The sequence below is a fragment of the Anopheles coluzzii genome, chromosome 3 (genome assembly GCF_943734685.1).
Source record: "Anopheles coluzzii chromosome 3, AcolN3, whole genome shotgun sequence".
Taxonomy (NCBI): domain Eukaryota; kingdom Metazoa; phylum Arthropoda; class Insecta; order Diptera; family Culicidae; genus Anopheles; species Anopheles coluzzii.
In genome coordinates, this window is record NC_064671.1 from 94,020,658 (window position 1) to 94,043,172 (window position 22,515).

Consider the following 22,515-nt stretch of genomic DNA (forward strand, 5'->3'; position numbering starts at 1 on the left):
GTGCGTGTTGTGTTTTGTGTATTTTTGTGGGTGTTTAAAAAACAGTGTCTCCCTCCCCCTCTACTGCTGTGGGGTACACTTCCTACCGCTGATATTATTATTAATTACATTATTAGAGTTACCCCCCTTTTTCCCTAAACTCTGTTCCCTGGCTTCCCTAACCACACTAAGAATAATTTTTATCTTCCTTTGTAAAAGTGTATTTGTTTTTTAATGTTACTTTTGTATTTTTTTTTGTCACTCACTTACAAAACCTGATTGTAAAAACAAATTAGAAAGAGATTTCGGCGCGACAGATGGTCGTGCGCGCCCTTGTGTGTTCGATATAAAAAAAAATGGAGGAGAAGAAATGTAATCATCGATTTGGCTGACGACCCCCACACACCACACCAAACACCATTCGCGCCTTTTTCCTTCTCACTCTCCTCCTTCCGCTTTCTGCATCCACCTCCTCCTCCTCATCCTGCGCTCCTGCTGTGCTTTTTCCTTTCCTTGCCTTCCTCTCCTTTACGATTCCATTTCTGATCTTTCTCTCTCACACTTCATTTTATCAATCATCATCATCATTACTTAATCACGGCCTTCCTTGAAAAAGAAACAAAAAAACACGAAAATTAAGGAGGATCATCAAACGGGCAAAACACGCTTTGCTAGAGAAATGTGATGCGACGGCCGAGTGTTTTCTCGCGTGTGGTGTGTGCCTGTCGCAACACATCTATCTAAAGCAAAATCTAAGTGAAGAGAAATAAAACCAAAAGGAGGAAAACGTGAGGAGAGATGATTATGCCTGGTGGCTGGTAGGTGAGAGGCGCGCGCAATGCATTGGTTTTTCGAATTAAGAAAATAAAATAATACTAAATAGTTCTAGAGGCTCGCAAAACAAGGGTAAAATAATAATAATAGTATAAAAAAGATACAATTACATTACTGGTCGGTTAGTGCTGCTTTTTCTACGGTAGTTTACACAATTTGGGGAGGGATCGGTGTTAACCTTCTTTCTCTACACGCTCCGATTCTAATGCATCGATCTAACATCCTTCTCTAATTTTTTACCCTTCTTCGAAACCAGGAGAAAACGCACCTAACTCTTCTTCCGGGAAGTGCGTAGAACCACACAAAAAAAAACGGAAACGGGACACTTGGCACGAGACATCCACGCGCACACTCCAAATACTCTCTCTCAAAGGGGTATTTGTTTGAATGCGGAACGGTCGCGTACACCCCCTCCCAGTAGCATTCGGACGCAATCATGTGTCTGTAATGTTATTAAAAGCTATCGCTAATTTGGTGAAAAATGTTGGAATGTTGGTTGAAACGTGGGTGTTGTGCTGTGCCCCCCCAACAACTGACATGAGATGGTGGATCATTACACATGCGCAATCAACGATGAAACTGTCTGCAGAAACTGCTGATCCTGCGCACCGTTTTATCGTGATGTTTATGAGAGTGTGTGTGTGTATGTTGTGGGAGATGCATGATAGAGAACATAAAAGTAAACATTAAACATGAACACGGTGTACTTGTGTCTACTAAAGCTACAATATCCCTCTCCTCTCCACTTGCACGCGTGTATAGCTTGAAGCTAGTGATGTAGGACAAGAGAGAAAGTAAGGCGCTCCTCTGTGACAGTTGCACAGGCAAACGCTCCTACGTGGCCTTTTGTCCTTGTACATCCTTCAGTGCACTTATGCCATATAGCTAGGTGGTCGCGGCTGGTTCAGCACATAGCTGACAACACACAAAACACGACACACACAGCCGGCCAGCATAAATGCAACAACTATACGCGTACGTGGCATTATACTAAGCTTTTTGTTCTAAGAGAGACCCCCCCCAAACAAGATACAGAGGACGTTCACAATCGACATGGAAAATAAAAATCCAAATTATACCTCCTGCTTTTACCCTTTCCTCCTCCTCCTCCTCACACTCGAGGGGGTGGTGGGTTGTGTTGGTTGGTGGGTGGCGTGTGTTGTGTTGTCATGGTCATCTTTTCTTCCAAATTCTTCCAAAAATGCTTCTTCTTCTTGTAACAACTCATCATTTCAAAGAGACAGAGGAGGAACACAACAAACATGTATCCATCATACCACTATCGAAACTTGAATCAAGGGGGGGTAAAGAAGGGGCGGGGGCAGACATTTCCCATAAAATTATGCGCGTTTGGCCTGGTTGTTTTTGGTTGTTCAATAGGTAAAACTCTATTTTTCCACTTGTCATTTTACGTTTTTTTAGTTCGTTTTCATTTCAATTTTGTGTAAAGTTGTGTGTGACGCGGTGGCAAGTTGATAGATCTTTTTTGGTTAGTGAACAGTAGTAGTAGCAGTATTAGGGTAGTAGTTTTGATGAAGAAGGAATCTTTTTGACGGTTTATCAAACTGTCGGAAAGCCTTTCATTATACTGACGGGGGGTTGCCGGGAGGGGTGTGGTTTTAGAGGGTTATTGTACTAGTACGATGTACGTAGCAGGGTCAGTATCAGGAATACTGGGACTGGGGACAGCGAGGACTGTCCTCAAGTAGCGCGTTGGCTGTTCTGTTTCCGGCGTGTAAGACAGGGGGAGAGAAAGAGATGGCTGTGGTTTTGTAGTTGAAGTAAGGCCCCGAACATTTACACAATAAATTAAAAATAATTATTTTAAGGTTAGTGATTAGTTCAGTCGCTCTCATCTCCAGACTCGTCATCTTCATCCTCCGAATCCTTCTTTTTGCTCTTTTTGACAACTTTCTTTGCACCTTTCTTTTTCTTGGTTCCGGCGTCCTTGCTTCCTCCGTTTCGCTCGAAGTCTTGCATCTGTTTGTTGTACTCATCCTTCATCTTGGCCGCCTTGTATTCCCACTCCTGTTGAGTAAATTGAGCGCGTTTGTAAAATAACAGAACAAAGATGTTAGCGCGTCGGTTTTTTGGTTTTGTTGTTCTTTAGCAGTGTGTATCATATATTAAACCAAAATTATTCAACAAAAGGGCTAATAATATATCAACACAGGCAATACTTACCGACTTATCCTTCATTCCTCTCCACAGCTCTCCGCCCTTTTTGGCGATTTCTGTCACTTTAATTCCGGGGTTCTCCTTCTTGATCTGTTCGCGGGCCGAATTCAGCCACAGCATGTACGCTGATAGAGGACGCTTTGGTTTCTCAGCCATGGTAGCAATTACTTTTCGTGTTTTTGCTAAGTTTTAGTCACAAACAATTAAAATGTCCTGAAAATACAGCAGAGGTAGAACACAAGTAAATAAAATGAACTAACGACCACACGACATGGAGAAAGAGGGATTAAATCGAAATCATAAGAAATTACAAAATGGATACTGCTATTTCAACCATCTTCACCACCCATCGTCGTGTCATAAAGAAGGAAATTTGAATTTTTCCGTTTTTCGTCGTAACCCCCTTTGAACGCTCTCCGTTCTTTCATGCACCCATTAGCGAAACAAACAAGACAACATGGCACGACTGCGCGCAGAACAACACAGGAGAAAGACCATTTTCATTAGGCTCTAACCACTACCGCCCCTTGAAAACCGTTTACAGCAGTGTGCATGAAACGACTCTTCTTCCTCTGTGTGCGGTAGTTATGAGCATCTCGGCATCTTCTTTCGTGCCGTTTCTCGCAACACTTGTCCCTGGCGCTAGGAGTATCTTTTCCCAACTCATCCTCCCCATCATTTCTATTTCTACCAACAAAAAGCAGGGCCAATTTTTAAACGTATAACATCGTAACAAAACCTGAATTTGACTTTTGCTTCAACGCAAATGGGTTGCAAAAATGTGCTCTCAACATACGTATCACGACGAACACTGTTACTGCTGTACCACCGTTCAGAAACGTGAGTTCCCTCAAGGCAAGAAAATATTATAAGATGATGACGTTGATGGCATTTATTGGTGATGTGTCCCCTCTTGTCTTATGTTTGCTTCTCTTTAGTGTACGACGATACACGACAGGCGCTGTACTGTTCCATCGCGCTTCCCCGTGCTCCCTTCTCCACCTTTTAACCCAACAGCCACATAACGTCGTCATGTAACGCCTCCTCTTTCCCTTGGCGACGGTGGCCCCACACAAACACAGTAGATCTCCTTAACTCATCAAAGTATTCTCTTTAGGTCCCCTGTTCTCTATTCGGGGCTATTTTTTGCTGACAAAATATGCTGCTTATGCGTTCTTCTCTCGCTCTCCGACCTATTGATTCCAATCCGAGAACTGTTGAGTGGTTGTGTGGATCCCTTTCTGTGTGCTGCTGGCAGGCAGGTTCTCACGCAGAATGGAACGAACACACCGTAAACGTTCGACACCGAGAGAAGAGCAAAGAAAATAAAAAAGATGATACGACGCGCACACGCAGCTGCCCTTGTGTGTCGCTGCGACCGTCAAACGCGCGTTCTCACCTAGGGAAGAAAACGTGCTCTTGACTACCTCCCTCTTGGTGTGCGCTCGCATGCGTTCGCTTCTTCCACACCACCGTGTGTCGACAAAACCCAAGCCACTCAAAAATCCGCTTGCCCAACACACAAGCTTCCTTCATATATCTGTGGCTAAAAAGGGAGCAACGGTGCTGTGTGGTTGTGTACCGGACCCAAGAAGAGGAAACTTGCTTGTGAAATCTGATGAAATTGGAGAATGATGAACACGACGACACAACGACGGAAGCGCGGTCCTCTACACTGTCTGTGTACCGTGTGTCCCTCTTGTCTTGTTGAGGAGCTCACGACTTCGGTTGGATTTCCGTTAAAAAAAAGCGTGGTTTCGCAAGAAATCTAGTTATGTGATCTTATAATAAACATGAGAAGAACTAACACAACTCTGGAAGCACACGAAGTTCATATCAAAATGTGAGAAAATGTTTGAAATTATGCTGATTATTGTGAAGTAGCCGGACATTAATGTACAACAATAATTATTGGCAAAACATTATTGCCGAATTTACCTACTAAAATTAACAATAAATCCATTTTCATCCTTTGCTCTGATGCGCTTTATCTTCCCGCCGCTGTGGATGTAACGCTTCAGAAAAATGCGCGCGCTTTTTCAATTCCAGCACGATGCCAAACGGCGTACATGAGCAAGGAACAAACCACATGCCAGTGATGCAATGGGTCCGTTAAAAGAAATCCCCATTGGGAAAAAAACCAAGGCAATATAAAATAATGTTTTTGCTATACATAAAATGTACACATGAACATTTTTCACGCAAGTTCAAAATTAGACCCTCGTACCGTCATGTTAGACGCCATATCAAGCAGCTTGTTTTCAAGAAGCTCTAGCATCCGCCGTTTGCCTTTGCTGCTACCATACAAAATGGAGGACGCAAATGAGAGCGAGCTACTGCTGCTGCTGCGGCTGCTATTTACATCATCTGCCACCATATTCCTTCTACACGCAGGTCTCATTCCTGCGATTTTTATTTGCTTTCCAAAAGCCTCACTCTCAGCCTGAGAGACTACGAATTGAATGGTAATGGACATTAATATTGCGTCAACTATTATCCGAAAAAAAATGTTTTCCGTTAATTTCCATTCGAACGAGAGTAACGCGCGTTACGCAGCGGCGTTACAATCGCCGAAGTTCTGTCAATTTCTGTTGAACCTTCTCCTCGTGAGTGCGCGCGGGTCGCGCGCTTGGGATGATGATGCCCTGGCGGCTGGCTGGGGCTTGTGGCCTCATCACGCTTGCTAAGGTTATGGCGCGAACGCGCTTGTATTGGAAGCGGGCCACAACAACGCCACAGGTCTCACGCGCGTCACATTTTTTGGCCGTTACGTAGTAACAAGACCAAGAAGCCGCTGGGAAAGATGGGGTACAGAAATCAAGCACCGCTTGGGCTTGGCTTGCTTTGTGCTGAAAATGTGACGATTATCATAAATTTTGAGGTTACACTCTACTGACACAGAGCCATTTCAGCGAAATTGTAAGCGTTTTTTTTTTCATGAAAATGTTTCCATGCCACTCACATTTCAAAACTACACACAGGCCCTATTTTAGGGTAACGGAAGCCATTCGCCCAGGCAATGACGCGTCACTAACACCATTTGGTAGGGGAACACAACCACACTTCTTAGAAAATGTACCATTTTCGCAAGACGCCTATTTTTCCCATTTTCTTGCCACTTTCCCTACAAACCCAGCAGAGCAAACCAGAAAGAATTTCACCTCTCCATCGGGGAAATGAAGAAAAAGCCACTAAAAATCAAGCCAACACCGCACACAAGCAAGCAAAAGCGTGCGTCGTCGTGCGCGTCTTACACCAAGAGCAAAAGAAAAAAAAACCGTTGGTACACACGCACACACGCGCACAAGCCGCACTTTCAACGAGGCCAGTTCTTTTCCAAGCAAAACGCACGCACACACGCACAAGATGCCGGTTAATGGTAGCACGCTGTTCAAATTTCAACCATCAAATTCGGGATGATTTACGATTAATTAGTTCCAAACTGCACTGCTAATTGAAAGATCCAGCAACAAAGCCACTTACTTTTCCACACTTGGGACAAACTCGAAAGCTACCGCACAGCTACTTCCGAGAAAACACGACCAATGCCAACAACGTTCCTCACTGCAACTGACTGCTGCGAACGCGTTCGAACAACGCCAAAGGTCTCGACCGACACAACCAGGTCACTCAGCGCTGAGTGGCTTTCATGTACAGTAAAAAAAAAAGGGGCACTCGCACACCATCAACGGTCTGGTACTGCGCGGTAACAGAAATGGTCGACGTAACGGGCACGCACACACCGCGGCACTCACTCGCTTAACCGCACATACACACGGCCTGCTATGGAGCGATGTGGTGCGGTTGTGTTGGCGCCTGTGTCTAGCTCGCAGCACGGCGTCGGTAGCCATTTTGCCTTGCGGTTCAACTGTACGTGAGTGGCGCTTCTTCCTGGCCCAGCTAAAACGTTCCGCACGTACACACACATGGACGGTGAGCGAGACAAGCGGAACCATTAAAGAGCGGGAAAAATAACAGTCAGGAATTTTTGTTCGACGTTGCGAGTACGCGCGTTTACAAAAATTGTTCGATCGAAAAAATCTCCCCATGCTTTCGCAAATGGATCCCAACAACCCAAGGACTTGTTCAACGCATCTTTTACATTTCCTCTCTCGAATAGCGTCATCACTGCAGCAACAAACAGTGCCCATTAGACTGATATTCACAAATAAAAATTCCTTCTTTTCCCAACGAAAAACAACCACCCTTGCCATGTTTAATCGTCCGCGTTTGCTGTTTAAACGCTTTTTGATGGCAAAGCACAACGCATAGACGCTGCTACTACTGATAATGCACCTAATACAGCACACAACCGGAGTCAGTAAATCGAAGACGGAAAAAAATTACATTCTAAATACGCATCGCAGCAAGCCCAGAGAGCACGCCGCCATTGCGATAACCGATTTCCGAGGCAAAATTCAAAAACTCTACCGACGCTTTGCTACGGTCCATACACAGCCCAACATCGACTCTCTACACAGCGCTGCTCGTCGCTCTGTGTGTGCGAGCGATACACGGGGTGTGTGAGTGCCGTTTGGCTCGCACAGTACCACACACCACACAACAGCGCCTCTTATCGTATCGACGGTGAGTGCCCCTGCCCGTTTCAATGAAAAAACCTCTTTGGCTCGGTTTGCAAGGGGCCCCCATAGAAAGATGGACGAACTGTACAGCATTTGGCCCACGGTACCAGCCAATATATGGGAAAAATATTTTGGCGCGAAACGAGCCATTTTCACGAATTTTCCACCGAACCGCACGGGGTACCGATGCCAATCGATCGGCCACACCGCCATAGGACGATTATGGAACAAAGTTCGCCCCTCGGACGCGGTCCGGGGTGGGAATTTATTTTTCAAAATCCCACCCATATTTAATGCGAGCACGGCGGTGTGGAAGCCATAGCCGCTGGACCGCACCAGCCATTTTGATGATTTTTTCTGTTCCACCGAATCGCACGCACGCCACCGAAATGGGTCGCAACGGGTGCGAAAATACTTTTGCTAAACTATTTCACCCACCATCGGTACGGGTCCGGTACCGCGATCGACCGAAAACGGCCATCGTTTGCGGTGCCGTCGTCACCAGCCACCATACAATTCCAATATGTCGCCATAGTGGATTGGGTGAGCGAACCCACGCCAGCGAAGCGGTTCGGAAATTGGCGATTTTTTCCCCCTAAATCGTCACCGATTTTTGCGGTCAGCGCGAAAAATACTCTTTGAATATTGTCACCATAAGTCGTAGAACGGGATATTTGACTCACCGGAGTAAGATACTGGAGAAATAGGCCGCACAAAATGCACTAATTTATGACCACTTTTTTCCTATGGACACACACAGAGCACCAGACAGGGCGCAGAACAACTTACTTCGGGGACTCGAGCGAACTGTGAACAGAGCCAGAGCACTTGGACCAATCTAAAGGGAAAGCTTTGTCTGCGCTGCGAGCGCTGCTACATCCAACGCACACTCTCGCACAAGCGGCGGCGATCTCTCACGCACACACGCGCACCCCTCCCCGGTATCGCTGAGGCGTGCGCGCGTGAGTGTGTGTGTGCGGGCGCGTGTGCACGGATGCGATGAATGAAAGCCAAACGTCACTTTTTCAAACGCACCAGCAGCCCAGCAGCCGGCGTTATTTGTTATTTACGATTTGCTTGCGGTACCGATCTGTGTATATGGCCACTTTTGGCGGCGGCGGCCCGTGCATGCCCGCCGGGGCCCGTTGCAGTTTGCGCGTATGCATGCAGGGAGTTGAGATAAGAACAGCGTTAAACTGTCCACCCAGCCAGATTAGCGCTAAAAGAGCGTTTTTACACAAATCAAACCCTCTTTTGCGCGGCATGGGAAAGCGTTCGACGCAAAATGATGCTTTCCTTCATACAAAAGGCGTGGGTCATTATATGCAATTTTAAAACAGACATTCTTTAATGAAAAGTAGCCCATTTGCGTAACAACTTCATGCAATTTCCTTAGAAATCGCTTCCTCATGCGAACGCGCCATCGCCGTCCTGCGCTAGGTCAAACGGCGAATATAGGGTTTGTTTACGTTTTTTGTTGTAGGGACGGATGGCCGTTTTGCCTTGCGGTTCGCGGCTTGGTAGGCAACATCCGTACCGAGGAGCTTTCTGTTTTGCGTGGTTTATTATTAGGATACAGTGCTGTTGAATAATATCACTTTTTTAAATGTCTTGCGCATACCGGGTGGAAAGCTACCGGAGTGTTGGAAGAAGAACAACAATTAAAAATGACAAGAAAAAATAGATACTTGTTTCAAAAAGCAACTCACTGGAAGGATTAACTATTTTATTGTAATGATGAATAACTACAATAAAAATTAACATTTTCTGCATAAAAATTATTGAATTATAATCATTTGAAATAATTGGAATTTGGATGATTGGTTAGCAGTTTTCGCTTTAAAAATATGTTTAAACATTCCCAAAATGAACCATTTCCAGTGTACAGTAAACGGGTAGGATAGGCGCCTTTTTCTGTACATTTGCTCTGGCGGGCCATTTTTGGCGCCAAAAAGTGTATTGTATCGCTTCCTTTTGTACCCTTGCACATACAACAATGAACGTTCGCCTTACGTTTTAAAGCGCGAAGCTGTACAGCAATAGAAACAACTGGCCTGCATTACTGATTGATATAGTTTGAACGTTACAAAAACTACCGAATGTAACGAACATTTTTAATGTACCTTTTCCATCGGTGAAGGGTAAAAGAACGCCGCGTCGTGACATGAAATCTCTACCGTAACCGTCCGGCAGAGAGCAAAAAATCCAAACACACACACCCTTCGTGAAGCCGTAACATAACCGTTCCCTTTCCGTTCGGTTGTTGCAATTCTCTGTTCCCATCGCAGCACGCTGATCCTTTTGAGCGTCCTTGTGTTCGATGCATTCGGCGGGCGCGCTTGCCTTTTTCCCGTTTGCGAAGAGGGTAAGGGGCAAAGCAAAGCGCCGGCTGTTGCGCTGCGGAGTCTTTTTTTCGTTCGCCTGCTCTGCGTCGTGCACTTTCTACCTTCTGCTGCTTGAGGGGCACGCTGCGATCGTTTGGTTTCCTTTGCTAGGGGGAAGGACACTTTCGAAAAGGGACGCTTTCCCATGCAAACGGAGCGTCGATAGAGTTTGCATGCTGCTCTAGCGCGGATCCGCCGATGCATGTGTGTTGGTGATGGCTGCTGCTTTGCATCGGTGACGCCAGAGAAAGCGGCCGTTACATGTTTGCAAGCGGCATCAAACGCTTGCATGAGATGCTCATTTCAAACCAATCAAGCGTAAATTTCTCATACATTTTCTACTATATTATTCGAAGCCTTGAATATTACCGGTTAAAGGTGAAGTTTACATTTATTCTTTTTAACCTGATAGGAGAGCTTGGCTGCTTTCGAGATGGAATTGGCATGGAATTTCAAAAGAACAAACATTACCGATTCGTTCCGTAACATAAGGCAAACGGTAGAATGTTTACATACGTGTCGTACAGAGTGTTATACAGATGATGAGTAAAATAGAAACGCGTTTCTTATTCATAATCAATACGATACTGCAACGGGAAGGTCGCTCCGGGCGAGATGATGCAAATGCGATGGTTGCCGGATTTAATCACTGCCTTCGCTCATATCCTCATCCTCCTCTTCCTCCTCCGAGGCGGACATTTCGGACTCCGAGTCTGATTTTTTCGATTTCTACAAAGCGAGACATTAAAATACATACATTAGACACATCGATAACAAATTAAACTGCAGTCGGTGTCGACTTACCTTCTTCTTGTCTGCTGCTTCCGGTGCTTTTGACTTCTTGGTGTCCTTCTTTGTGTCCTCGTCGCTGGACGAATCATCCCCTTCGATGAACTCTTTGCTCTTGAACCCGCTGCCCTTCATGGCCGAGTCGGACGATTTCTTGGCCGTCGACTTCTTCCTCTTCTCTCCCTTGTCCCCTCCATCGGTACCGCCGCCCGACGCCTTCCACGCTGCCATCGCTTCCGTGTAATCGTCCTTCGCCTTCGCCGCCTTCGCTTCCCACTCCTTCTTGTCCTTTAGATCCTTCCACAGCTCGCCCCCCTTCTTGCTCATCTCGGTGATGGACAGGCCCGGGAAGTCCTTCTTTATCTGTTCGCGGCTAGCGTTCATAAACAGCATGAACGCGGTCGAGGGCCGTTTCGGTGCGTTCGGGTCCTTCGATTTCTTCGACTTTTTCGCCTTAGGTTCCTTCTTCTCCTTCTTTTCCTTCTTCGGTTTCGGTGCCTTCTCCTTTACCTTTTCCTTCTTTTCTTTCTTTTTGTCGCGCTTCTTCTCGCGGCCACCGTCCGATCCGCTACCATCGTCGCTGTCGCCGCCGCTGCCGTCCTCGTCGTCGGAATCGTCCGACGACGACTCCACGTTGCTGTCGAACTCTTCCGCCACGTCGGACTCCTGCTGGTTCGGGTTAAAGTCCTCGTCGGTCGACTCCTCCGAGTCGCTACCGTCGTCGTCTTCGTCCCGCTCCTTGGCTTCCGCCTTGACGCGGGCCAGATACGCGTCCGGTTCGCCCTCGTTGTCCGAGTCGGCAAAGTCATCCTTGTAGCTGGCCTTCCCGCCCGTGTTCTTCACGTTCAGCTTTTTCGACACGATAAAGTCAAACAGCTTCGAGTACTCCTCCTTCTCGATGCTGCTGAACGTGTGCACCGTGCCGGTTTTCAGCTCAATCTCAAAATCGAAACTGCGCGTGGAGCCTCCGCTGCGGGCAAAGTTTACCGTCGATATTTCCTCGAACCGGATGTGAACTGGCGGTTTGTGCACGTATATAAAGCCCCGCTCCAGTGGATACAGATAGCCAGCGGCCGCCTTGAACGAGCATCCAATCGCCGGCGTGCCCGAATGGCCGATGAACGTGCCCGGCCCAGTCAGCTTGCGGTTGATGATGACTTTCATGATTTTACCCAGCACCTCGTACACCGGCCCGGACAGTTCCTTCGTCAGCTTGTCCTCGTACTTTTCCTTCAGCTCCTCCTCGGTAAACGGCAGCTCGATGTTTGTCTCCTCGTCCATCTGGAACAGCGTGACCAGAAAGTGGTACCGCGTCTGGCCCTGCTTGATCGGTGGATCGAGCGAAATGACGAAAAACATCTGCCGATTGTCCTTGTGCGGGAGCAGAAACAGCCGCAGCACGGACGAGGTGGGGATTTTGAAATCGTACGTTTTACCGTGCAGCTGGAAGAACGACTGGAACACCTTGATGTCGTAGCGACCGCGGGGCGTGAGGCAGTGGATCTCGCGGAAGATGGCAATCGCATCGCCCGACACCGATATGACCGAGGCCTGCTTCATCACGTTCTCCTGGAACGCTTCCACCGGATCGACGTCACCGGCCGACTCGGACGTGGGAATGTGGAACCGCATCTCCATCAGACTAACCGGCGCGTCATCGTTCCGGTGGAACTCGACCGTCACCTCGTTCTTGCCCACGTTGCACTGCGACACGTGGTTCAGCGGAATCTCGAAGCTGGTCTTGTTCTCCACATCGAAGCTCAGTACCGCCCCCTTGAACTGGACCGAGCCCCAGTTCCAGCCGCGCATCGACAGCTCCTTCTCCAGCATGTCGAGCTTGTAGTTTTTCTTCACAAACTCCGCTATCTTTGCCTCGTCGCCAGTGAAGCCCAGAAAGCGATGCAGCGACCCGTTTTTCAGGAACACCCGCAATCCAAAGCTGCCCACGAACCGCTGGTAGTTCAGCAGCTCGATATCGCTCGAGTTGATCTGTTCCACCTTGCCGGTTTTGTCGCTTTTGAACACCATCGCCGTGTCGGTCATTTTCAGCTTGCCCGGGCACTGGAAACGTACGAAAAGGGGGGGGGGGGGGGGGGGAAAGGGTTAATGATTGTTGCACGCACACGCTGCCCGACCGGATGGTGGTTGCGGCGGGGGAGCCAGCGTACTACGGCGTATCCATACCATCGCACCGCGAATCTCCGAGCTGATCGATGAATACTCGAGGAAATCGGCCATTTTTACGCGTTGTTTCTGAGCTGAATCGCCCAACAAACCGACCAGGGAAGTTTCTAACCCCAACACACTCTGAAAATAACCTTTTTTGCGTAGTTTGTCACGGAAATCACAAGGAAAAAGATCGAAGACGGCAATTGTTTGGATTGGTTATGTTTGGCGCGGTCGCAGCCGTTTGACAGCTGCTTCTGTTGACAGCCGGAGCAGGTCCTATTCAAGGTGAATAGAAAGAGGTAGAAGCGCTTTTTTATGTGTATTTTTTCATTCTTTTTAGAATAGATTACTTCCATGTTTTAGGACACTTTTTAAATAATATTGTTAAACGATGGAAAGGCAATAATTGGGCGAGGGAAAATGGAAGTTCCAATCCAAAAAGCAAACAAACACGATCTCTACACCGTGGCAGTGAAATCCGGTGAAAAATCTATACAGATCCGTTCTGACGTTTGATATTTGTTGTGATAGCTATTGTTGTTGTTATTCCAGCAGGGTACAGCACGCAGCACGGTACAGCAATGTTGTTGCCGCTTCCACGTAAATGTGCGGAGTTTTCGTTTATGCGCTTAATTAGTCACTTCATCTAATCTGCAGCAAGTGATCGCCGTTTCTTTAAATCCGCACGCAAGTCTGTCCGACAACATGAGCTACAGTGACCGTGCCGTGCATCAGCGAGCTCCACCAAAAGTCCATCCCGAATGGAGTGCCGAAGAATATCACGTGGAATGAAACGGCTCACCCGCTGGCCGAGCGCTTCCGGTCTGAAAGGCGGCAAGTTCCGGTACAGGTGCTGCTGTGCAGTGACCGCACTGGCACTGCTCGCCATTTCCTATATCATTATTACACTACTAGTAACGGTAAGCGTTTGCTTCGCCTAACAATAGCAGAGAGCATCTGATCCTCTGATCCTTTCCGATTCACCACAGCATACGTCCAAATCGGCTTGCCAAAATAGCTACGAAGTGATAGATGTAGTATACACGTGGGTGAACGGAAGTGATCCACAGTTCCTGCAAGAGCTGGCCCGCTATTCCCCGACGCGAGATAACGCCCGGTACGACGATAAGAACGAGCTGCGATATTCGCTTCGTTCGTTGGAAAAGTACGCCCCCTGGGTAAGGAACGTGTACATCGTCACGAACGGGCAGGTACCGTGCTGGTTGAACTTGGAGAATCCACGCGTCCAGATCGTGCCACATGCCGACATCGCGGACGCGGATACAGCGCTGCCCACCTTTTCCAGTGCGAGCATCGAAACGTTCATCCACCGCATACCGGGACTGTCGCAGCGGTTCCTCTACCTGAACGACGATATCTTTCTCGGCGCCCCGCTCCAGCCCGATGATCTGCAGACGCTCGCCGAAGGGGTGAAGGTTTTTACCGCCTGGATTGTGCCCGACTGTGCCCCCGACTGTCCGTGGATGTTCGTCGGCGATGGGTCCTGCGATCGCGATTGCTTCCTGGAGGAGTGCCAGTTCGACGGGGGCGATTGCGACCATCCCGATTACGGTGCGGACCGGCAGCATCCGCACCAGTTCCACGATTACGAGGACGTTTCCGCACCGGAGGACGCGCTGGAACCGTTCGAGGAGGAGGGAGAGCAAATGTTTATCGATGTGCCGAAGATGTTCCCTCGTATAGCGCCCCCGGGTAGTGTGCCGGCATCGGAAAACATTCGTGATATTTATGAAATTTTCCGCATGAAAAACAGCAATGGGAACTCCTCAACGCGGCAGCTCGTGGAGCGGTTCAACAAAGAAAAGATGAAGCTTCGAAAACAGCACGCAAAACAGCGTACACATGGGCGACAACGGACGGGCGGTCAGCATGGAGCGGTTGTGCACAATCGAACAAGCGAAGATAAGCCACGGGATGCGCAAATGCCCTCGATGGGTGTGGATGCCGCCGTGAGCTCACAGGACATCTTTGCCAACTCGCTAATCCATACGAACCGGGTGTTTAATAAAGCGTACGGATTCCACAACCGGAAGGTGCTGGCCCACGTTGGCTTTCTGCTGGACGTGCAGATCATTGAGCGAATGCTGGAACGCTTTCCAGGCGAGTTTTTCGTCACCAAACAGCACAGGTTCCGAGCGAAGGACGACATGCAGTACGCGTTCAGCTACTACCACTTCCTGATGAGCGAAACGAGAAACAAATCCGTCGGAGAGATCTTTGACGACTTTGACACGGATGCGTCAGGGTGTGTGTGTGTGGACGGGGTAATGTAACATGCGTATGCTGTTGATTATACGATCGTTCTTTTCAATTGCAGCACTTGGTCGGACCGTGAAATTAGAACACTTTTGACGAAGGTGTACAATCTGCCGCTGGACTGGTCGGCCGTTCGATACTTTGAAGAGGTCGTCACAAACTGCTCCCTCCAGCAGAACAATTTCCTTCCGCTGGAACACCAACAGGAGCAGCGACAGGTGTACCCGACGCTGGTGTACGAACGTTACGAGGATTCAACCATTGTGAGTGTTGCAAACAAATTCTGGCAAACTTATACTGACTGAATTGCCCTCTTTTCCCCAGCCAACGGTAACAAGGTCACTGGTGGTCGGTTGTGCCGAGCTGGCCGACATGATGCGGGCCAACTTTGGGAAGGTTCCGCGCTACCGGTATCACGTCAGCGCCAAAACCGGCATCTACAGCAACTTCAAGATGCTAACGTCCAACATTACGCAGGTGGTCGATGCGCTCGACGAGCTGCGCAAAACACCAAAAAAGTTTAACTGTATTAACGATAATTTAAGCGACGATCGGCCGGACGACAACCAGCTGATCGGTGCACTGCTGGAGGATTTCTATCTCAGTCTCTTCCCCGCCCGCAGCAGCTTCGAGCTGGAGAGCACGTATCGGAATCGCTTCCAACGCTACGACGACTACCGGTCGTGGCTGTGGCGAAAGACGCTGTTCCGGAACTCGGTCTACTTGGTGTGTGGTGCCGCGTTTCTTCTGTGCGTACGGTTGCTCTGCTGCCGGCACAAGGGAAAGGTTGCTCGCACACTGCTACTGCTGGGAGCGGCACGATCATCGGGAGATTACAATAGCATTTCCTAATACAGCAGTGGCTAGAACTGGCGCTCTGGCTCAAAATGGTCCACAAAATGGTCCAGGAAAATAATACTTTTCTTTTTTATTTAAACGACGAAAAGAACAATCATCAATCAAACACGTGAACACTGGTAACAAATTAACGAACACACAGGCACACTAACGCACGCATTGGTGGGTTAAGCAGGTCCGCTCCTCTCACGACTGGTGCGACGCGGTCGAAACGTTCGCCATGCTGGACGAGACGGTGTATGTGGGTCCGGTGTAACGGCGATTAAGCTTGCGGTAGGCAAAGATTCCGATGATACCGAGCCCGATTGTAGCCGCAATACTGATTCCTATGATCGCACCAACGCTCATAGCTGCACAGATGAAGAAAAAGCAAGGTAAGAATGTCAACAAACGATGAAAAGGCATCCCCGATTGTTCCCTCAGTGCAAATGAATTTACGTTCAGCGTTACACGCAGCGTGTAACGCCTGAATCCTACGTACAGTGAGCATGATGATGGCGAAACAAGCATTACCTCACCTTCTTCAACAATGTCCATGGAAATTTCGTACTCCCGGCCGCGCACCTTGAACGCACACTTCCACCGGCCAAAGTCTTTGTCCTGCAGCTCGACAATTTCCAGCCCACATTCGCCCTCGCGCAATCCCTTACCGTAGTACCGGTATCGCGCATCGGTGGATGGTTTGATCTGGTTGGAAACACCGTGCACCTCGCCGGACGGATCCACAAACCGGCAGATATCGATCGGCAGGTCCAAAATGGTACGACAAAGCAGCCGCTGCTCGCGATCGCCACTGCTGGCCGTCAGCTGCTCGGTAACGGCGCGCCCCGGCTGCTGGTACACGCTCACATTGTAGTACGTGAGGTGATCTTCCGCCCCGTCGAGATCGTTAATGCCGCAGGCCCACACGCCGCTCGTAATGTTGGTCACCACGAACCGGCAGAGGCCGAGCGATTTCAACCGATCGAACCGTTGCGGCGCATAGTCGCCGGCAGTCGGCCCGGAAAGGTAGCAATAGTCCATCTCGTACGGTACCGCGCAGGTCAGCTCCGTTACCGTGGCGCTGGACGATCGTGGATCGTGAAAGATCTCGATGTCGGTGGCGGTCAGCTCCAGTCGGTTGCTTTTAGCGGTTGGCCCGCGGGTGCGTATGAGTTGCCGGGCTTTGGCGAGGCGTTTGCTTTTCACGTCAAACACGCAGCCGGTGTAGTCGTTCGGGTTGAGCTGCTGGTAGATGCGCCACACGCCAACGTCTGCCGGGGCGAGTGGTTTCTTGATCTCCAACGAGCAGAGACCGGTCGAAATTCTGAAAAGTACAGCACAATCATAAGTTTCCTATCTAGCAACAGCAATCGTGTGTGACCTTGTGTCTTGTGGGGAGGCTTACGGAACGATACGAAACGATACTTTGTATTGTACGCCGAGTAACGCCCGGAGAGATGCCCATCAAGCAGCAGGTACTGGCGATTATCTGTCTCCGATAAGGCACGGCACAGCGAAACCGTTGAGCGGTACTTGCAAGACAGCACGATATGGTCCTCCGTTTCCACCACCGTTGCCTTCACGTCACGGTCGTCCTCTGCAATTAGAATGCGATTAGCGGAAGAGTAGTATCGCGTGGCTCCACCCACCCCGCCCCCTCATACCTTGCACGATCAAGTTGATCTTGGTGATCCGCTCCGTCATTGCGCCCCAGAACATCGTGTGGCACCAAAAGTGGCTAATCTGTTGGGTAAGATCGACCGTTTTGGTGCAAGATTCGGACACGACCTGGTCGGCATCGATGATGCGACAGTACCGGGAACCGTCCTTGTCCGGACAGTTGACTGTAGCCGTGGACGCCGATCCACTCACGGTAACGTTCAGCTCGTCGATGAACTTTATCGCTAAAATGAAAATTAATTTAAGGATGCATCGATGCGTAGGAGTGCAAAGAACATTTCACTTACACGTAACGGTCACTTCAAGGATGCCAGTTTTCTCTTGCCCCGTCTGATCAGTGCCGTACAAAGTCCAGTTGGCTTCGAGAGCCTTCTGGAGGTTTTTAACCCTCACACCGCAACGCTCCGTATCGTACCGTTCGACGGTCGTTTTGTCCCCGATGCGATGCACCTGATCACTGTCCAAACTGTACTGCACATTGTTGACCGACACGGAGCAGTGTATCCAGGGGCTGGCGCCAGCGATCACGCGCGACTGGCCCAGTAACTCGGTTCCACCGGTGGGATTTAAAAACGCAAGGAAACCGGCACCTTCCGCAATGGTCAGCTTGTTGGTAGGGAAGATAGGACTCGTGTCGGCCAAGGCCAAGGACGGTATACATACACCCGCCAGGATCACGATCAGGACTATATGGGACAGCAGCATGTTGTGTGCGTGCGCCTTGCTTTAACGGCACAGTTCGTAGGGCAACGACGAAACAAAGCGACACGATAACACGCCCTCACACGCCTGTGCGATAATTGCACTGCAGACTAATGCACTAGAAACGATTAAACGCGCATGTACTAGTAACGCGCTTGACACTTGTGTCCGATGCGGGTGAGATGTGCGTGTCTGTTTCTCGCGAAATACGATCTCGCAGAACGTGGGCGATCGTGCGAAAATCAATCGTTTACATTTACAACGCCACGCTATTTTTGGTTTCGCATACTTCCGGGGAGTGTTTTATCCTGCACAACCGACCGGCACGGCGCTTCGCTCTGCATCCGACGATGTTTCCCGACACACTGAACTGTACCGCGCGGTCCGAGTGTGTCCACACACGCTCCGTGTATTCGCTCGGTTCGCTCGGTTTCGGATGCAACTTCGGTGGGGCGGATAAGCTTCGTCGCGTAGGAGCAACAACCACAAATCGACGACTTAATCGTGTGATCGTGTGCTAATATACTCTCAATCAGATAAAGTTCAGGCCCTTTTCTTCTGCCGCGCTTTGCCACAGCCAAACGGCAGCACCAACTTAAGCGAGCGACAGATAAAGGTCGTTTGGAGCATTGTTATTGACTCCTATATTGCTCGTTACTATCGCATTCCATAAGGCGCGTGGTTCCAAAAGGAACAATTTAAAATGTGAGATAAAAATACCACACACGCACACGCCCGCGCGTGGAGGAGTGTTTGAAGTTCGGTATCCCCAAGCATGACCGTTGGCAAACATTTCACCTGTTTGTTTGTCACCCAACTCTATCCGTTTCGTCTGGAATGAACGGTTTCCCTCTTGGTATACAGTCGTCGCGTTTAGGCAAAACGCCGCCGAAAGACATACAAACGAGTTATAAATAGTGCCCGCTAGTGAGAAAACTCATCATTCCATGTCGTCGGTTGGTCTAACACGAATCTTCCGCATCTGTTCCCATTACTTATTGGACGGTGGTGTAATGGCGCCAAGCGGAAAATTACAGCAAAAGCACAACACTATCAACGCTAACGTGTTTTCATGAAATAACACTGGATATCGTTTATTCTCCCGGAAAAGCTATCGGTTGCTCATATAGTTCATTTAGTCTGCTTCAACAAAGTTTGGTGGTACACCCCCTAATGCTTCTTCTTCGCTAGAGTTAGTGTTGGTTGGTTAGTTTTGCTTCTTCGCCTGTATATAGTGTGCTTCTCCACACGACACTGTATCTCTCCTTCCCCCCTCGGGAGGGCGATCTTTTTTAAGTATTTCTTTACTACATTTTCTAGCTTCTAGCAGCATGTAATTTAACGCCTTGCTTGGTTATATGAATGAGCGCATCGTGTGTGTGCGTTTTGTACGGATACGGAACCATCCTTACCCCCCGTTTGGAGTGAAGTGGAACGTTTTTTACTTCTTCTTCTTTGGGATAGCGGAGTATGCTTTGGGAGATGGAATCGAACGCATTGGGGCAGATGGGCAGACGAGGGGCACTTGTTAGGCACGGATTGTATGGAGGAGAGAGAAAAAATGCTAGTTGCTGTTATTAAGGACGTTAAGCGTTGTGATGTTAATGGAAAATAGGGGGCTTTCTTCCTTTAACCCATCCCTCCCACCATGGAAACGATGAAAAGCGTAGTATGTGTGTTTTTTTGCGTTTAATGTGAGTTCTTCTTTGTCGTATGGTTTGCCATTATAACTAATCTGATTTTGTTCTACTACGCGTACGGAATAGCGAAATTTAATGCCCGCGCGCCCGCCGCTCGGTGCGATTCTGGAAACGAAACGACACACAAACACAGAAAGGGAAGTGTAACGGGGAGAGGGGGCGAGAAAGGAGACGACGATCCTGCCGGCAGCTTCGGAGGGTGTGTTTCTCCATGCTATTGTGCAACACACCCCGGCAATGACGATGATGACGTGCAGGAGCGCTTTTCCAATAACAATTATTCGATTGCTTGCTAAACGACGCGCGAGCGCTGTACTGTTGTTGTTCGTTTCCCGCAGGTAGGCAGTTTCAGTATTTGAGGGGAGGGTAATTGGTGTTCCTGCTGCGTTTTGGGGGCTGTCGTTTGCGTTTCTCCACTCGCTGCTGTCGACGACGATAGACACACATTCTCGCTACATTCTCGCTACATCTCCCCCCGCTGCTGCAGACGACCTTAACTACTCGCAAATGCCCCGTGTGCCACAAAACAAGACCGACCGGATGTGTTGGATGATTGGGGCCGCACTTACTCCAGATCATCGTTCATGTCCTGTATCTTGCTTCGCTCGCTCTCGCCCGCCTGATTGCCGTACTGTCGCATGCGGGTGATCAGCAGTGCGAACACCTGCGCTGGCAACGTTTGCTGGAGGACCTGCAGTTACAGAAAGGGGAGTGTTAACGATTGCGCTTCTGGAACAGCGAATTGAATCCCCCCACTCACCTGAAGCAGTTGCGTCGGTTGACCACACACGATAATTGCATTAGCCAAATGTTCTACCCCGTTCTCGATGTCACCGGCGGAAATGAGCGCTTCGCCGGTTTGGATCTCCTGCAGGAAGAATCTGTACCGGGAAAAGGAAATTTGTTAGTTAAAATAGCCCATTATTCATATGTGGTTTAGAAAAAAAAAATGGTTTGTTCCATAAAAATCGCAGCACTCCATGTGCTTCTCCATGGCATGTTGTCATTTTGGACCCCTGGACCGACACTGTGCCGATTACATAAACCACAGCGCCTTGTTCTAATCGGTCGAGAAGAGCAGGAAGAGGAAGAAGAAAAACACACAGCCAAGCATCCCAATGACAACACGCGCACGAGATGGAAAACTCGCAGAAAATCAATACACCCCCATCCATCCGTTGCCTCCCGTGCGGGAGCTTCAACACTGGGAGCACCTCTCCCCCTGCCCTGTTACACGTACCTCTGCACCTCTTCGTGATCTGTCAGGTTAGGGATTGTTGTCCTTGGCCCTGCCGATGCTGCTGCCTTCTTGGCCTTTCGTCCTACGGAAACGGGAGGGTTGAAAAGACACACATTACGACCACGCTTAGAACATTATCCGGCGATAAACAAATTCCGCACCACGCCATCGCAGTGGGAAAAAGAGAAATCGAGCAAACATTGATGGCGACCGGGAGCGGTTACACCACCACATCTCGTGTCAGTAGCAGCACTTACGTTCGCGCAATTTCTTCTTAAAGTCGGGATCCTTCCTGCGCTTGTGGTCGAAGTATATGCAGTAGCCGAGGAAGAGCGTTCCGGCGACACCGGCCGCAATTCCAATCGTTTTGCTGATCTCCATACTTGTAACTTTTCGTCGGAAAACCCAGAACAAATCCACACGAGCGCTCCGCTAGCGAAAGCAAAACCACACCACCGAGGCAAAAAGAAAAACAAAATCAACGCACAGCCTCGTTGACAGTCGGTCGAGTTTTGGGACAATTTAAGGTGACATTATAGAAGCTGAATTTTGGCGTTTTATTGGTTTATCGACGTTAAAATTCTTTTACATAAGGTAAAAAGGTTTAGGGGGTAGTTTTTGCTCTTATTACACGGCAAAATGATTTTCTTTTCGATCTATCAGCTGCACGCGCAATATAACTCAACTCACCGACTGTAAACGCAAAAAGGCTCAGAGTGACCAGACATTCCGATGAATCTTTATTCCTACCGATTCACAGATAAGCTCCCTAAAACTACCGATTTTTCATTTATCCCACTCAAAATCACAGAGTTTCTCATAATACCAGCCGATAAGTCATGCAACCATTTCTCAAATTATTTAAATTTTTTTCTGTTTATCTCCCGAGAAAAGGGAGTCGCTACCGTTCAGAAGAAAATGTGCATCTCAAACCTTCGATGGCTAAGAATCGCTAGTGCAATTTTCAGATCGACACTTCAGAATGGCCTTATTTGTATAACCGCTATTAACCAAATCTAATCCATCTCCTATAAATAAATAAAGGATTTACATATTTTCTCGAGTAGATTAGCACCCCCACCCCGTATCCTTCCCCCCACCACTAAACATTTCAAAATCTACCGTAAACATCTGAAACTCCTACCGAAAATTATCGGAAC

General features: G+C 48.7%; 5 protein-coding genes across 6 annotated transcripts; 1 reads left to right on the top strand and 4 right to left on the bottom strand.

Moving 5' to 3' along the window:
- Positions 1-2,172: 2,172 nt before the first annotated feature.
- LOC120957153 (mobility group protein 1A-like) lies at positions 2,173-8,412 on the bottom strand. 2 transcript variants are annotated; one of them, XM_040379201.2, is made up of 3 exons: positions 8,258-8,412; positions 2,998-3,204; positions 2,173-2,841 (listed from the first exon to the last, which is right to left on the bottom strand). In XM_040379201.2, exons 2-3 carry the CDS (start codon positions 3,145-3,147, stop codon positions 2,656-2,658), a joined length of 336 nt encoding a protein of 111 aa, XP_040235135.1. In that variant the 5' UTR covers positions 3,148-3,204; positions 8,258-8,412; the 3' UTR covers positions 2,173-2,655. The 2 variants fall into 2 exon arrangements, with proteins under 2 accessions (XP_040235135.1, XP_040235136.1); XM_040379202.2 differs by lacking the exon at positions 8,258-8,412 and adding an exon at positions 6,475-6,600.
- A 1,911-nt stretch (positions 8,413-10,323) lies between these two features.
- On the bottom strand, positions 10,324-13,167 carry LOC120957894 (FACT complex subunit Ssrp1). Its single transcript, XM_040380326.2, has 3 exons — positions 12,932-13,167; positions 10,763-12,808; positions 10,324-10,687 (listed from the first exon to the last, which is right to left on the bottom strand). The coding sequence occupies exons 1-3, from the start codon at positions 12,983-12,985 to the stop codon at positions 10,601-10,603; spliced, it is 2,187 nt and encodes a 728-aa protein (XP_040236260.2). The 5' UTR covers positions 12,986-13,167; the 3' UTR covers positions 10,324-10,600.
- Positions 13,168-13,442: 275 nt separating this feature from the next.
- On the top strand, positions 13,443-16,109 carry LOC120955677 (N-acetylglucosamine-1-phosphotransferase subunits alpha/beta). Its single transcript, XM_040376758.2, has 4 exons — positions 13,443-13,836; positions 13,906-15,182; positions 15,255-15,456; positions 15,518-16,109. The coding sequence occupies exons 1-4, from the start codon at positions 13,678-13,680 to the stop codon at positions 16,043-16,045; spliced, it is 2,166 nt and encodes a 721-aa protein (XP_040232692.2). The 5' UTR covers positions 13,443-13,677; the 3' UTR covers positions 16,046-16,109.
- On the bottom strand, positions 16,097-19,392 carry LOC120955678 (uncharacterized). Its single transcript, XM_040376759.2, has 5 exons — positions 18,001-19,392; positions 17,698-17,937; positions 17,459-17,630; positions 16,570-17,357; positions 16,097-16,401 (listed from the first exon to the last, which is right to left on the bottom strand). The coding sequence occupies exons 1-5, from the start codon at positions 18,416-18,418 to the stop codon at positions 16,238-16,240; spliced, it is 1,782 nt and encodes a 593-aa protein (XP_040232693.2). The 5' UTR covers positions 18,419-19,392; the 3' UTR covers positions 16,097-16,237.
- A 697-nt stretch (positions 19,393-20,089) lies between these two features.
- On the bottom strand, positions 20,090-21,839 carry LOC120955679 (mitochondrial import receptor subunit TOM20 homolog). The gene is made up of 4 exons (XM_040376760.2): positions 21,613-21,839; positions 21,356-21,437; positions 20,876-20,996; positions 20,090-20,806 (listed from the first exon to the last, which is right to left on the bottom strand). Exons 1-4 carry the CDS (start codon positions 21,734-21,736, stop codon positions 20,681-20,683), a joined length of 453 nt encoding a protein of 150 aa, XP_040232694.1. The 5' UTR covers positions 21,737-21,839; the 3' UTR covers positions 20,090-20,680.
- Between the last annotated feature and the right edge of the window lie 676 nt (positions 21,840-22,515).

Coding starts and splice junctions, on each gene's coding strand:
- LOC120957153 (XM_040379201.2), bottom strand. CDS start 3,147: ATGGCTGAGAAACCAAAGCGTCCTCTATCAGCGTACATGCTGTGGCTG. Junction 2,842..2,997: donor GAGGAATGAAGGATAAGTCG/GTAAGTATTGCC, acceptor TTTACTCAACAG/GAGTGGGAATACAAGGCGGC.
- LOC120957894 (XM_040380326.2), bottom strand. CDS start 12,985: ATGGCCGATTTCCTCGAGTATTCATCGATCAGCTCGGAGATTCGCGGT. Junction 12,809..12,931: donor CGGAGATTCGCGGTGCGATG/GTATGGATACGC, acceptor GTACGTTTCCAG/TGCCCGGGCAAGCTGAAAAT. Junction 10,688..10,762: donor AAGCAGCAGACAAGAAGAAG/GTAAGTCGACAC, acceptor CTCGCTTTGTAG/AAATCGAAAAAATCAGACTC.
- LOC120955677 (XM_040376758.2), top strand. CDS start 13,678: ATGGAGTGCCGAAGAATATCACGTGGAATGAAACGGCTCACCCGCTGG. Junction 15,183..15,254: donor TTTGACACGGATGCGTCAGG/GTGTGTGTGTGT, acceptor TTTCAATTGCAG/CACTTGGTCGGACCGTGAAA. Junction 15,457..15,517: donor GTTACGAGGATTCAACCATT/GTGAGTGTTGCA, acceptor TCTTTTCCCCAG/CCAACGGTAACAAGGTCACT.
- LOC120955678 (XM_040376759.2), bottom strand. CDS start 18,418: ATGCTGCTGTCCCATATAGTCCTGATCGTGATCCTGGCGGGTGTATGT. Junction 17,631..17,697: donor GATCAACTTGATCGTGCAAG/GTATGAGGGGGC, acceptor TTCTAATTGCAG/AGGACGACCGTGACGTGAAG. Junction 16,402..16,569: donor CATGGACATTGTTGAAGAAG/GTGAGGTAATGC, acceptor TCATCTGTGCAG/CTATGAGCGTTGGTGCGATC.
- LOC120955679 (XM_040376760.2), bottom strand. CDS start 21,736: ATGGAGATCAGCAAAACGATTGGAATTGCGGCCGGTGTCGCCGGAACG. Junction 21,438..21,612: donor TAAGAAGAAATTGCGCGAAC/GTAAGTGCTGCT, acceptor CCGTTTCCGTAG/GACGAAAGGCCAAGAAGGCA. Junction 20,997..21,355: donor GATCACGAAGAGGTGCAGAG/GTACGTGTAACA, acceptor TTCCCGGTACAG/ATTCTTCCTGCAGGAGATCC.